This window comes from Artemia franciscana, chromosome 8 (genome assembly GCF_032884065.1).
Source record: "Artemia franciscana chromosome 8, ASM3288406v1, whole genome shotgun sequence".
Taxonomy (NCBI): Eukaryota; Metazoa; Arthropoda; class Branchiopoda; order Anostraca; family Artemiidae; genus Artemia; species Artemia franciscana.
The window spans coordinates 1,604,109-1,620,557 of NC_088870.1; the positions used below are offsets into that span (position 1 = coordinate 1,604,109).

The 16,449-nt window shown below is 34.4% G+C and overlaps 1 protein-coding gene across 1 annotated transcript in view; it reads left to right on the top strand.

Moving 5' to 3' along the window:
* The window catches only part of LOC136029863 (B-cell receptor CD22-like), a 252,212-nt gene extending 236,954 nt beyond the window's left edge, over positions 1 to 15,258 (top strand). Inside the window, exons 12-13 of the mRNA XM_065708320.1 lie at positions 8,415 to 8,573; positions 12,835 to 15,258. Coding sequence (XP_065564392.1) covers positions 8,415 to 8,573; positions 12,835 to 12,926 — 251 coding nt within the window. The 3' untranslated portion in view covers positions 12,927 to 15,258. The remainder of the gene's footprint in view (positions 1 to 8,414; positions 8,574 to 12,834) is intronic.
* The last annotated feature ends 1,191 nt before the right edge of the window (positions 15,259 to 16,449 follow it).

Consider the following 16,449-nt stretch of genomic DNA (forward strand, 5'->3'; position numbering starts at 1 on the left):
CTCATCGATGCTACGATGCCCTACAATATCCTATCATTTTTTGGGGTGGAGCCGACGGATATCACTTTAATATTAAATTGATGAATCCAGCCACTAACAAAGAAATGAATAAGAAATGCAGTGCAATGCATTATTATTCCTATAGACTAATGATTCGGCAGGATGAAGAAAATTATATTTTAAAATGCCGTGAATTGTTTCACCAATTCGTCGTGGATATGTATGCTAAAATTGAATCAGAACGTTTGCTATATATCCGCCTGAATCAGACCAAGCTCCGCTTTGAACAATACATTCATTTGCGAGATGCAGTTATAAATGACGGTAATACCACAAACGTTGGAAGATTAACAATTTTACCTTCGTCATATGCTGGCAGTCCCCGTCATATGCATGAATATGCTCAAGATGCTATTGGGTATGTTCGTCTCTATGGTCGTCCAGATTTATTTATTACATTTACATGTAATCAATCTTGGGACGAGATACTGCAGCTTTTACTTCAAGGACAATCGGCGGTTCATAGGCATGACATTACGGCACGTGTCTTCCGGCAAAAGTTGAGATCACTGATAAACTACCTTGTAAAACATGAAGTGTTTGGGTCAGTGCGATGCTGGATGTACTCAGTGGAATGGCAAAAACGAGGTTTGCCACACGCACATATACTAATCTGGCTACATAAGAAAATTACTTCGAACGAAATTGATGATGTGATTTCCGCTGAAATACCTGATAAAATGTCGATAAGGGGTTACATGATATTATTGTAAAAAATATGATACATGGACCTTGCGGTGCACTGAACGAAAATTTACCATGCATGGCCAAAGGAAGGTGCACAAAGCAATATCCTCGACTTTTAGTATCAAACACAATTACTGACAATGATGGTTACCCACAATATAGAAGAAGATCTACTGAAGATGGCGGTAAAACAGCAATAATAAAGAAGCGTAACGGTACCACCATCGAAGTAGATAACCAGTGGGTTGTTCCATATTCCCCATTATTATCAAAAACATTTAATGCACACATAAACGTTGAATACTGTAACTCCGTAAAGGCAATCAAATACATATGTAAATACGTCAACAAAGGCAGTGACATGGCAGTTTTTGGCTTGCAGCCCGAAATCAAAGATTTCGATGAAATCGTAGAATATCAGGCTGGAAGATACATAAGCAGTAATGAAGCTGTTTGGCGAATTCTTTCATTTCCGATACATGAACGTAGTCCAGCTGTTGTTCACTTAGCGGTACATTTACAGAATGGTCAACGTGTTTATTTCACGGAAACCAACGTGCAACAAAGAGTCCTGAATCCACCGGATACAACATTAACAGCTTTTTTTTCGCTTTGCAAAAATGATTCTTTTGCAAAAAAACTGCTGTATACTGAAGTGCCTTCGTATTACACGTGGAATACTAAAAATAAAGTATTTGAACGTCGAAAACAGGGTAAGTCAGTCGACGGCCAACCTACCATCTTCAAAGATACCACGATAGAAAGACTCTACACCGTTCACCCCAATCAACATGAATGCTTCTTTCTACGCCTGCTTTTGGTGAATGTACCCGGTCTGACATCCTTTGAGTATTTGAGGACTGTAAATGGTACTATACATGACACTTACCGTAGTGCATGCCAAGCTCTGAATTTATTGGAGAATGACTAACACTGGGATAACTGCATCAATGACGCGTGCGAAACGTCAACCCCAAGTCAAATTCGTGCATTGTTTGGCATCATTTTAACAACTTGCTCTCTATCAGCTCCTACAGAGTTATGGGAAAAATATAAGTCAAAAATGTCCGAAGATATATTCCATCGAAAACAGTTAGAGACGTCAGATATGACTTTTGATTTTACATCAGAAATTTATAACTACACGTTAGTTGTTATAGAAGATTTGTGCGTAAGTATGGCAAACAAACCTCTTCAGGATTTGGGAATGCCTTCACCTAACCGTATCGCTGCTGTTTCGACATGTGTAGAATTGGATCGTGAACAAAGTTACAGTACGAGTGATCTATTGTCGTATGTACAAAATAACATTTCCAAGTTAACGTCGGAACAAAAAGACATTTATGATACGATAATGCATTGTGTCGATAACAACGTTGGAGAAATTTTCTTTTTGGATGCGCCAGGAGGTACTGGTAAAACGTTTGTGATAAAACTGATTCTGGCATCAATTCGATCAAAAAATGATATAGCGTTGGCAATTGCGTCGTCCAGAATAGCCGCAACATTGCTGCCTGGTGGAAGAACTGCTCATTCCGCTTTGAAATTGCCTCTGAACTTGCATTCTACAGAAACTCCCACGTGCAATATTTCCAAATCATCTGGGATGGGTAAAGTATTGCAGCAATGCAAACTTATTATTTGGGATGAGTGCACAATGGCACACAAAAAATCGCTCGAGGCTCTGGATCAATGCTTGAAAGATTTGCGAGGGAAGTCGAAACCCTTTGGCAGCACCTTAATATTGCTTGCGGGAGATTTCAGGCAAACATTACCTATAATACCTAGATCAACTCCTGCAGACGAAATGAATGCTTGCCTGAAAAATTCTAATTTATGGGCACACGTAAAAACATTAAAATTAACTACAAATATGCGTGTCCGATTGCAAAACGATGACTCTGGTCAAACATTTTCAGATCAGTTGCTGGCAATGGGAAACGAAAAGCTCCCAGTAGACCCAATTTCAGGACGTATACAACTACCTGCTGATTTCTGTAATTTAGTGACGTCCAAAAATGAATTGATTGAAAAAGTATTTACGAATATTCTAAAAAATTATGAAAATGATAAATGGCTAAGTGAAAGAGCGATTCTCGCACCCAAAAATATAGACGTCCACAAAATCAACAATATTGTTTTGACCAAGATTCGAGACCAGGCAGTCCTTTACAAGTCAGTCGACACAGTTTTGGAACCAAATGAAGCGGTTAATTATCCATCTGAATTTTTAAATTCCATAGATCTTTCAGGGTTTCCACCACACGTGCTACAACTAAAAATAGGCGTACCAATAATACTTTTAAGAAATATAAACCCACCAAAGCTTTGCAATGGCACTCGACTTGCCGTAAAAAAACAATGGAAAACCTAATAGAGGCCACAATCTTGACAGGGCCTTTTGAGGGTGAGGCTGTTCTTATTCCTCGCATTCCCATGATTCCAACGGATCTGCCTTTTCAATTTAAAAGATTTCAATTCCCAATTCGATTAGCATTTGCAATCACCATTAACAAAGCTCAAGGTCAATCATTAGAAAAATGTGGTATAGATCTTAATACTGATTGTTTTTCCCATGGACAATTGTACGTTGCATGTTCGAGGGTCGGTAAACCTGACAATCTATTTATATGCAGCGACAATCGGACAGCGAAGAATGTTGTATATTCGCAAGTTTTACGCAGTTAATTTGTATTTTGGAACCAAATGAAGCGGTTAATTATCCATCTGAATTTTTAAATTCCATAGATCCTTCAGGGTTTCCACCACACGTGCTACAACTAAAAATAGGCAAACCAATAATACTTTTAAGAAATATCAACCCACCAAAGCTTTGCAATGGCACGCGACTTGCCGTAAAAAAAAGAACAATGGAAAACCTAATAGAGGCCACAATCTTGACAGGGCCTTATGAGGGTGAGGCTGTTCTTATTCCTCGCATTCCCATGATTCCAACGGATCTGCTTTTTCAATTTAAAAGATTGCAATTCCCAATTCGATTAGCATTTGCAACCACCATCAACAAAGCTCAAGGGCAATCACTAGAAAAATGCGGTATAGATCTTAATACAGATTGCTTTACCAATGTACAATTGTATGTTGCATCTTTGAGGGTCGGTAAACCTGACAATCTATTTATACGCACAGACAATGGGACAGCGAAGACTGTTGTATATTCACAAGTTTTACGTAGTTAATTTGTATTGTATCTATCTATCTATCTATCTATATAAAAACGAGTTGTGTGTATGCATGTTTGTTTGTTTGTAAAAAGAGCGTTTGCATATGACGTCATTATTAGTACATACGGCTTTGTATATGGACAGACAATGGGAAAGCCAAGAATGTTGTATATTCGCAATTTTTACGTAGTTTGAAACACATATATAAATCTATCTATATTCACAGGTGGGACACAGGGACACAACTACAATGGCGCGTAACTAATATGGCGCGTAACGACTTACGCGCGCGGGGGGGCTTGGGGGGGCGCGAAGCGCCCCACCAACTAGGTGTTGGGGTGTTGTGAAGCGCCACCCCAACAGCTAGTATATATATATATATATATATATATATATATATATATATATATATATATATATATATATATATATATATATATATATATATATATATATATATATATATATATATATATATATATATATATATATCACACCAACACCTAGTTGGTGGGGGCGTTTCATGCCCTCCCCCCCAAGCCCCCCCGTGTGCGCAAGTCGTTACGCGCCATTTTAGTTGTGTCCCTGTCTACCACCTCTGAATATAAATAGATACATATATGTTTTTAACTACGTAAAACTTTCGAATATACAACATTCTTGGCTGTCCCATTGTCTGTGCATATACAAAGCCTTATATAATTATAATGATGTCATATGCACACGCTCTTTATACAAAAAAAAACATGCATACATATAATTTATTTTTATATAGATAGATAGATAGATAGATATACATACACAATACAAATTAACTACGTAAATTTTGCGAATATACAACATTGTTCGCTATCCCATTGTCGGTGCATATAAATAAATTGTCAGGTTTACCGAATCTTGAACAAGCGACATGTAATTGTCCATGGGAAAAACAATACGTATCCAGATCTATACCTCATTATTCTAATGATTGTCCTTGAGCTTTGTTTATGATGATTTCTAATCGAACATTCCCTGTGTCCCCGTCGTCATTTATATATCCCTCCCTGTGCTTCCCGGTGTCCCCGTTATAGCTGTGTCCTTGTGTCCCTGTCGTCATTTATATTCGCTTTGTCCCGGTCGTCATTTGTGTCCCGGTGTCCCAGTCTGTAATTTTTCTTAGAGTGTGTCGGTCGTCATTAATATTCCTTGTGTCCTGGTGTCCCTGTATGTAATTTCTCTTTGAGTGTACCGGTCTTCATTTATGTTCCCTGTGTTCCGGTCGTCATTTGTGTTCTTGTGTCCCGGTCTGCAGTGTCATCTCATAATGACGTCATATACAAAGCCTTGTATAGTTATAACTTGCAAATATACAACATTCTTTACTGTCCCATTGTCTGTGCATATAAATAGATTGCCAGGTTTACCGACTCTTGAACCTGCGACATGTAATTGTCCATAAGAAATTTTCAACTAATTTCGGAGGTTCGAGAAATGATGGTGCAGCGCCATTTATCTTGAATTGTGTTTCTAATTGAGCGGATTTTTTTAAAAATCAGCCACATGGTAAAGATGAATTCTATAATTGTTTAGTTCATTCAGGTTTTTTGCAATGTGTTAATATTTGTGATTTGGTAAAATTTATTATATTTAGTTTACCTATTGTTGCTAAAAAGAGGGATATATTAACAGGATAAGCTTGTTTTGGTGTTACTTGGTTGTTTTACATTTGCTGTTTTTTTTTTCTTTCATAGGCATGTATTTTGGGGGTGATACCTGACACGGGGATGCCATGGATATTCTGTGGTAGCCACAACACTTGGCTGGGTAGAGAATTTAAAGTGGCGAAACCCTATATAGGCGAGTGTATTCTCCTGATGAGCCCTTGCGTTGGGTTGTTGCCTCTGAATTATTTGTCTTTATTATTTTTTCTATTCTTTGGTAAATGACGACTTATACTTATTGACGACATGACTGCCTGTCCATAGATTATTCTTTATGGTTGATTGTGTATGGCTATGCTGTTTGACCTATGTGATTGTATGGATGAGTAGGGTTAAGGCCTCATTCAAGTGCTGGTCTATATTAATCACTAATTTAGGAAAACAGTCTTCCTTTTCTCCTTCTGTCTCTTTTTTTTTTTTTTTTTTTTTTTTTTTTGTGTTTGGGCTGTTGCATTGGTGATTTCTCTTTTCATGATATATATATATATATATATATATATATATATATCATGAAAAGAGAAATCACCAATGCTACAGCACAAACACAAAAAAAAAAAAAAAAAAAAAAAAAAAATAAAAAAAAATAAAGAGACAGAAGGAGAAAAGGAAGACTGTTTTCCTAAATTAGTGATTAATATAGACCAGCACTTGAATGAGGCCTTAACCCTACTCATCCATACAATCACATAGGTCAAACAGCATAGCCACACACAATCAACCATAAAGAATAATCCATGGACAGGCAGTCATGTCGTCAATAAGTATAAGTCGTCATTTACCGAACAATAGAAAAAATAATATAGACAAATAATTCAGAGGCAACACCCAACATAAGGGCTCATCAGGAGAATACACTGGCCTATATAGGGTTTCCCCACTCTAAATTCTCTACCCAGCACAGTGTTGTGGCTACCACAGAATATCCATGGCATCCCCGCGTCAGGTATCACCCCCAAAATACATGCCCATGAAAAAAAAAAAAAAAATAGCAAATGTAAAACAACCAAGTAAAACCAAAACAAGCTTATCCTGTTAATATATCCCTCCCTTTAGCAACAATAGGTAAACTAAATATTATAAATTTTACCAAATCACAAATATTAACACATTGCAAAAAACCTGAATGAACTAAACAATTATAGAATTCAACTTTACCATGTGGCTAATTTTTTAAAAAATTCCGCTCAATTAGAAACGCAATTCAAAATAAATGGCGCTGTGACAACATTTCTCGAACCTCCGAAATTAGTTAAAAATTTCTTTAAGTATTTCTAGATAATTCTTTTGATATTTAGTTAAAAGTTCGTTATAATGAAAACTAAATTTTTTAAAATTGCCAAGTTAATTTATTTGCAGAAAAACCTCTTGATATCAATTTTTGGCTTAAGATTTTACATCTATTTTTAAAATCAATATAATTACTACAAATCCTTGCATAACGAAGTAACTGTGAGAAAAACGCTGAATATGTGATATTTGAGTGTATATTACTTTCAGGGAATGGGAAACTAATCACTTCAAAATCAAAATCATCCGTTTTATTATACATTTTAAAACTTAATTTATTATTATCACAAATATTAATATTTAAATCTAAGAAATGATCTTCATGACCAGCGCTATGACTAGGCTCAAGAATAAGCTCTGATGGATATATATTTTTAGAAATATCAATGAAATCCTTACAATTTAAGACCAAAATATCATCTAAATATCTTTTATTATTTGACAAAGCATGTTTTAAATTAATTGGATTATTCTTATCCATCATATATTTATATTCTAGTTGACTTAAAAACAAGTCAGCTATAAATGGGCTGGCATTCCCCCCCATGGGAATTCCCATAATTTGCTTGTACAAATCACCCCCAAATCTTATATAAGTATTGTATAAAACAAATTCCAATAACTCAAAAATCATATCCAAGCTGTAACATCTCAAGTTAACTGTAGTATTAAAGCAGTTTGTCCATATGGCTTTTTTATTATAACTGTCTATTTTTAAGAACCTTTTACTAGATAAGAGGAAAGATTTCTTTATAACAGTTTTTAAATTATCAAACACTAAATTAAGTGATAAATTAGTATACATTGTCGCAAAATCGAAAGACTCAATTCTTTTAGCTGAAACCATTGTTAAAGAATCTATCACCTGCAGTGAATTATTAACACTCCAATATGGATTAAAATTCGAAAATTTTTCTATATATATATATATATATATATATATATATATATATATATATATATATATATATATATATATATATATATATATATATATATATATATATGGGAGTTCCAGGGGACAACTGAAGAAAATGGGAAGAAAAAAGTAAAAAATTGAAAGCAAAAGAGGTTTAGATACTCTTAGACGGCTCTAAAAATTTACAAATAACATTTCATTTTCCGAACCTCCATATTAGACAGTTAAGAGTAATTAGATCTATCGGCCATTTCATTGATTAAATATTGATATTGCAGACAAATTTTAAAATGAACATGAATAATGAAAATAGATAAGTAGCAAGGTGAATATTAAGAAAATATTATGAGTTGCCAGACCAATAAAATATTTAGCCATTTAGTATATTTTCAAAACACCAATGTCTCAATATTGATGTGTCAACTTTCTCTCCTAGCAGAAGCAAGTAAATCCAATTGGTTTTATTTTGTTGATCTTTCTTTCCTTTTTAAAAGTGAGTCCTCTTTGAGAGCTTTTATTATCCTTGTAAGCCTTTCCTACAATTGCTGACTGGCCTAATCTACAGCCCTCTTTTAGAAAAGTTGGACCAAGAGCTAATAGCCAATGGGTTAGTGATCGGCTGTATCGTTCTCTGCACTGCTGTGATAGCCGGAATTCTGCTTTTACTCATTCTGAAAAAACTGTTCAGATCAGAAAAGAATACACGTCCAATCATTTCGCCAGTAGTTGATAAAGGTAATTCAAAGCATGCTTAAATTTTAGCTCTTTAATGGTTTGTATTTTCAGAAATTTCTGTTTTTCGGCGAGGTTCAAGTTAAACAAGGTGTATGCTAGGTGCACACTATATATTACAAACGAAAGCTTGGGCTATGGCACTGCACATAATACATCCAAAACAATAATTCAACAACGCCTAAAAATAAATTTTTTATTTTGATGGAGACTCCCTCCATCTCCATTTGAAAACTATTCTCTATCTTTATTTCCAAATTAATATATTTCACAATATTTTTAGTTGTCCCAAAATCTGTCGAACCCATTAATGAAACAAATTGAATTGATCCATTTGAATTGAAACTAATTTTTCCCTAAATCCAGCAATTCGGGACAAAAAATTGCAAAATGAAGTAGTACCTCACCAGCTTCTCAAAATATGGGGCATGAGTAAGGACATCCATCACCGTTAATCTCCCTAAATACTTTCTTCTTACTTCAGGATTTATATGACTACGCATCCCTGACAAATGCCACTTGATCTTATCGTTATTTAAACCTGCTTTATGACTGAACCACAAACCTCCTTCAATTGATGGTAAACTCGAAGGAATGTCGAGGCTGCGAATTTACACTGTTATATCTGAAGTTTCTGGTCTTCTAACACACATTTTACTAATTTTACGAAATTTCTATCCCCAGGCATATTCGTTATTTAAAGCATTTCATAACCCTCAACCGCTTACAATTTGTCACATCTATGAAGCCAATGGACTTGTCCTTTATCCTACGACACTTCCAGATAAGCTGCATTTACTAATCTACTATTTTATAAACTAATAAATTTTTCAAATACGTTATCATTTTAATCTTTCCTTTTGCCCTTAATGAAAATGTTCTTAGATTGCCTTTACCACAAAACTATTGATTTTCCCGCTTAAGCCAAATAGTATTTTGAAATGTCCTAAATATACTCTTTCAAATTTCTCCCATTTTCAAACTCCCAAACTTTCACAACAGAGATCAAAACAGCCATATAATTGTCTAATAAAAAATTATCTTTTCTAGTTTAATATCTACTGGTTTTGGATCCTTAAGGGGACTGCTCAGTGACGGCACTGCAGTTTTCTGACTTAACATTCGCTGATGACAAATTATTGGTCCACCTTCCTGCACTTGTACAATGGCAACCCTTTACAACAAACTTATTCTTTTCCCTATCATATTTTCAATATTTTCCGAAACTTAGAAATGGGTTGACCAATGCTCTAATAGATTATACGCAACAGTGCCATACGCTATATCCGTTATTTTCCTTGTTTAAACAGCTTATGGTAATGGTTCATTTTTCAAGGATTGCATATATGCTAGAGGGTGGATGGTAAACTCTATAGGATGGATAGCCTCTCTATATAAACTCTATAGCCTCTGAAAAAGGGAGGCGAAATCAATGCCTTTTCAATAGTTCCCATAATAGTTGCTTTATATTATGTGGATATTCTCCGGGCTAAAATTGCTCTTTTATGCGCTTAGACTTAAGATTTAGGTATTTCGCTGTTGCTAATGCTATTTTTTCCCCTTTTTTTCAAAATTTTCTCTAAATACAAAAAACGAAAAAAAAAACGATAAAAAGAAAAAAGCGGTTGAAGACAAGTTCGTGCTTTTGGGAAAAATAAGAAATTTCATGTTCTTATTTAGTGGGTTTAAGGCTCTCGTGCCTGGATTCTCATATCATTGTACGAGTTTCATGAAAATTTCGCCCCCTTTTTAAGAAATTTAACCTACTTGTCTTTGATTTTCGTGTTTTTATGTATCAATAACTTCTTATGAGTAGCTTTGAATTTAACACATTTTGCATAATTGGAATTACCATTAGTAATTTGCTGCTTTTGTTGTTCTGTATATTCTGGTCAAAACTTCATTTTTTAGAATTTTGGTTTATAATTACAATGTTCACTCTTTATATCCCATTTTTTCTAAGATGTTTTACACAAAGCTTTCTTAAATATCAGGGCAGGAATGGCACCCTCGTCCAATAGGATCAGTAGACATAACAGATTTTGTGATCACAAATATTGTAATATAAATATCAATATCATTATCATAATTTGATTTTTAACGACATGGGTTGCTCTTTACTTACGCTTCGTGTTACAAAATTTTTGGTGCAAAGCTCTCTTAAATAATAGGGTGGGTACTATATACCCCATCATTCTTCTCTACCCCTTTTAGATATTCTAAGTTTAATAGTTTGCATAACAATGCGTCAACACCTGAAAGTAAGGAGAAATATCAAAACTTAAAACAAACAGAAATATGAGGAAATCCCTCCATGGAATGCTCCTTCCACGTAAAATACCCCCACCAAAAAATTTGCCCTAGATAATTTCATGCTAACTAAAAATTCCTCCCGGAAATCTGTTGTATATGATTCTGGCTGAAAAAATCGTTCTCAGCGCAATTTCATTTGAAAAAGACTTCAATATCTGGTTGTTTTAAAACTATGCTTGAGATTCCCCCCCCCCTTCGTGGAAAATTCTTTCCTCAAAAATCCCCTGCCCCCTAGTAGAAAGTTGGCTCCTCTTTCCCTCTGGAAAAATTATCGCACGGAAAATTCCCCATGGATAACTTTTCCCGTGGATAATTCTTCCCCTACGGAAAGATACTCTAAGAAATTGCGACCGAGTAAAAAATTTTCCCCATACTATTCCCGATAACATCACATGTAAAATTGAGTCAGCAAAGCGAAAGTACGACAAATAAAAGAATTTGCGTAGAGGAATTCTGGCAAATCCCCTTCAGTATAAAATTTTCCCCTAATAGTTCAACCCATGGAAACTTATTTCCCAACGGTAAATTCCTCCCGTGAAAAATCCTCCCAGTAGAAAATTTTCCAACCCTCCCCTGTCTGTATATTTGTATACAGAAAAAATTTGCCCAATAGCAAATTCTATAGGCCTATATAAACAATGGGCAAACTTCATGATTTACATACCTTTCCCCAGGGGCTATGGGGAGTTATTTTTATTCCCAGTACCTTCGCTACTGGACTTTTCAACTATGTGAACAAATTAATTATCTCAAATTTTTAATTGGACGACTTTGAGGAACAGAGGGATATTAGGGGGGCTCTAATCTCTTTTATCATTTAAAAAGGGACTAGAGCTTATAGTTTTCATTTGAGTGAGCCCTTTCTCAATATTCTAAGACTATTGATTCGATGTGACCATCTGTGGGAAAAGCAAACAAAAGAAGAAAAAAGAAGAAAAGAAAAATACAAACACACATCAGTGATGTCTCATCGGGAGAAAAAATTCCACATTTCAACAGATGGGAACTCGAAACTATAACAATTGGGTTTTCGAATACGCTAAACCTGATGCTGTGATTTTCATTAAAATTTCTCGACTGTTAAAGGGTATTTCCCCCGAACTTTCTCGAAAATCAGTTAAATTTTCTCAAACTCGTAGCTTTCAATTGGTAACACCAAACTTAATTAATCTTATATATATGGAATCAACATATTAAGCCAATTCTTTTGAGATATCTATTAATATCAAATTTCTGTTTTGTAGAGTTTCAATTACTATTCAGCCGCGTTACTCTTTACTTACAGTTCGTTACCACGAACTATTTGATTCGACAAGTGACATTGGCTAAAATATTCAACTTCAACCTCTTTATTTGGCTTGCGCTTCGTCAGACGGGGTACATATATTTTGGACAACGAGTTACTGTTTTATATTTCCTGTGAGTAAAAGAATATTGTATATAATAAATACCCTTTTAGAAAAATTTGAACACAATTTGTTCTGTATAGGAACAGAGGTGACGTAAAAGCCCTCCTATTTTATTTATTATTACGGAGTTTATTGATAAGCTATACTGTTTTGATAAAATAATCTTTCGTTTTTGACATAAAAAATTAAATGTGAATGAATCTATTGTACCCGTCGAATTAACAAAATAATAATGGAGCAAAGAAAACAACAAATTAAAAACCTTTACTCCCCAACAATACCTTTTTGGTTGCCCCCTATATATATTTTTGGGCACCCTAATAGTGATAGGGTACCACTAGGAAAAATTCACCACTATGTACAATTGAAATGTATCCTTAAGAAATGTACCACTAGACAGTACCACTAGGGCACTGTCTTGGAAAAATTTCCCCGTTGTTTCTAAGTTGTGTTTGTTTGATATGGAAAGGCAGTATGGTCTTAGTTGCTATTTATACCAAGCTTTTGTTAGAGTTGTCTTTTTTATGGATTTTTTCTTCTAGATTCACTGCAGTTGAATATACCCCTTTGTCCAACTCCAGGCAAAGTTATCAGAGTCCAGAAGCACTCAATGCCAAATGAGACGGAATTATAACGAATTAAAAATATTATGTACATGATCTCATTATTTGTGTAGTTCTGTTACTTGATTAAGTTTATAATATGCTATAGATGTCGAGTATATTGGATTTTTGAATAAATTACACTATAAACGTGCTAAAAACTAAGGTTCAAATAGTATTTTACAAAAACAAACGTACATTGTAATACTTGTAGTTTCCTAATGAGTCTCTAGATAAGTCGATTGTTCGCTTATGTACGTAAAGCATTGTCTAGGTCTACTTAACAAACTCGAGAAAAAAAATGGTCAAAATACCAAGGTATCTAAACAAAGTTGCTAAAGCTTTCTTTTCGAACTTTTTTTCCAATATTTCAGAAAATTAATTTCTGTTGCCAACATATATGTAGAAGACGTGGATCTAAGGATCTGAGTAGTAAGATAAGATTTATTTCAACAAAGCGGCTATCACAAGCCCAAAAGGCCTGAATTCGCACTTTAGTGCCAGTACAAAATCATAAAATTGTTATCAATAAAAAGTCAAACGTTAAAAACTCGTCAAGATAAAATGAGGTTTAAACAAAAGTTTAGACAGCAAGAATTAGCTAGTGATGCCATAACAAATTTTATGACGCCCATAGGTGCTACTCTTTTCTTCTCCAGCAGAATCGCGAGGAAGTGTAACGACGATTCCCTCAAAGTTACTGTTATTATTGATTCGACACACGTGGTTGTTACGTAATACCTGTGCAAACTTATTGAAGATGGTACAATCTCGTGTGACCTGTGTTACTAGAGCTTAGGGCTGCTGGTCAAGTGGGAATCCCCCGGGTGTAACTGAGATGACAGACACATGCGTGTTTACGTAATAGTTTAGAAGATTTTATTGTTGTTTTTCAGTTGGGGTTTTTTCTTCAAGATTTTTTGTTTCACTATTTAGTTTTCCTCGCCATTTCTTTTCTTCAAGATTTTTTTCTTAGAGACAGTTTTTTCGAGAGGTTTTTTATTCAAGGTGTTTTTTCATCTCGAGAAATTCCTTAAACCACTTGTAAAAGATATATTTTGATTGATGGGACTGTTATAATTTGTTAAAAAAGATTTTTTTACACTCTAGGAATTGACCGTAAGAATTAAGATCTCCCCAATGGAATTATGCCGTTGACACCTAAACCAATAAATTTTTCCCAATACTATGTTTTGGGAAATACATTAAATGCGGATGTTATCAATGCAATGCCTCTGGGAATTTCTTGGTGTCATTCCGAAAACGCGCATAGCGTGATGATTTTTACTGGAATAGAGAAGACCCCTATGGTCATTCTCCGTGAGTTTTGTATTGCATATGTTTTATCCCAAGAAATATTTATAATTGTGCAAATGCTTTAAATGGGCAGTCAGAGTACAAAGGTTTTTGTCTGTTTTGTAGGTGTTATTGATCAAATTTTAAAGTCCTTTGTTATGAATTTTCTGAAATGAGGTAGACATTGAGAGGTTAAGTTAGGTATTGAATCAGCGAGATTTTACCTAGAATCGACTATAGATCGAAATATAACTCTTTAAGCTAAATTTTTTCATATTAAACAAATCAAATTCTAATTAATCGGCATTTATGTTTCACTAGTCGTTCCTAAAGAATTGAGGCAAAAGTCAAACTTTAACGTAAAGAAAATGATAGTGACGAGACGTCATTCTTTATCATATACTGAATCATTTCTGTCTGCATTAAAATCTGATACTGATCTTCACTTTAAAACATTGTTCTTTAATTAATTTCTGATGGTTTTTCAAATAATGCTGGGAAACCTGCTTTCTCCTCCATAGTTTGTTCTCCGTAAGATTTCCCTTTCCCAGAAAAGTTTACTCCTAGCAGAGCCTCCCAACTCGTAAAATTTCTGTGGAATATTCCACCTGGAAAATTCTCATTTACCTGTTTTCATTCGAAAAATATATTGCCTACTTGTTTTTGTTGATTTTCTAAGTATTATTTTAGTATTCAGTTGAAGCGAACAGATCCATTTGAATACAAGAAATTTCTTGGTATATTTCCTAGAGTTTCAAAAATAATCCTTTGTCTGGTATTACCTCATCATTCATGTTTTCTGTTAAATAATACAACGATTACAAGCGGGCCAAATATCCGGATTTCCACAAATTTCTTGACATCTTTCCTAAAACTCCAAGAGTGATGCCATTGCTACTGCTAATTACTAATTCATATGTAAAATGAGTCACCAAGTTAGGTAACTTATATAATAAAATTAAAATGTGTCTGCTAAATAGTCTATTGGAATTCGAAGTTAAAGCGCCAAATCTAAAATCATTAGTTGTCTGGACTGATACGTCAACTACCTCATTTCTATAACATGAGGGATGGTGTTTTGGGCAATATTTTGAAATTTCGACCGAAAGAATAGTAAAATCATCTTACTTCTAGATTTCCATGCTAAGAACCTTGTCTTGGCAGCATAAGGTTTGAAATCAGTCATTGTCCAAAAGAAGTTGAAAATGTTAACCACCAATTCTGGAGTCATATGCCTTGTGAGTTTGTATGTTTTTCTTATGAGTTGGTTATTTCTTTCTTGTAATCAAAATATCAAGTACACCATGCTCTCCTAGATTAACATTAAGAGGACTAAGATTGGACTATTGACTCTAAGGGCGTTGATTATATATCAACATGATTTTATCTAAACCATGAATGAAAGTAACATTATTTTTCAATGTACAATATCTCGAGATTAAAAGTCGAAATATTCTGATCAATCTTTCAGCCAATGCCACCTTTATTGAACAATGACTATGATAGAGCATTGTAGTATATATCAAAAACCTTTTTACATGTGGATGAACAAAAACACTTCTTAGATCTGTTTGAGTTTTCCTATAACAATCTGGTTTAAAGACGGATTCAAGGGCCTTATCAACTTCTTCATCTCCTTTTGACTGCAGTGGACCAGCCTATGCATAGTGACTAAAAACACTTGTTACAAGTATAATATATTTGTACAGACCATTGTGACACCTTTGAACCTTGTTTAGCATAAAAAGATCTGCTTGTAATAAATACAATAAGAAAGGGCCTTAGGTTTTCGATAAACATGAGAGCGAGCTACATGATTTCCATGAAGAGTGTAACTTGGCTCACTCTGTAAACAATCTGTTGCTAGCTTCATTTGACATCCAATTTCTCGAGCAAGAGTGACGGGGGAAATTAAACTTCCCGCTCCCCAAATATTTTCATTAAACACGTTTCAGAAATAGAGCCGTTTCGAATATATACTTATTTTGAAGTGTTTACTACTCTTTTGTATACTAAAAGGTGATGTAGTGATATTAAGACGCCTCCAATTGTGGGTTTTAAATAACAAAACATCACCCCCAACAGGGTTGCTAGTATTTTCCGAAAATGATATAAAATCATCTTTTGATATTTAGCATATTCTTTTAATTAGTTTCAAATACGTTTATTCTCAATAAGACTATTTGGGAAGTTCGATGAGCTTTAAAATTTATACAAATTTCTGTCAAATGGTTCAGGCCTTTTTCAATTTGCATTTAA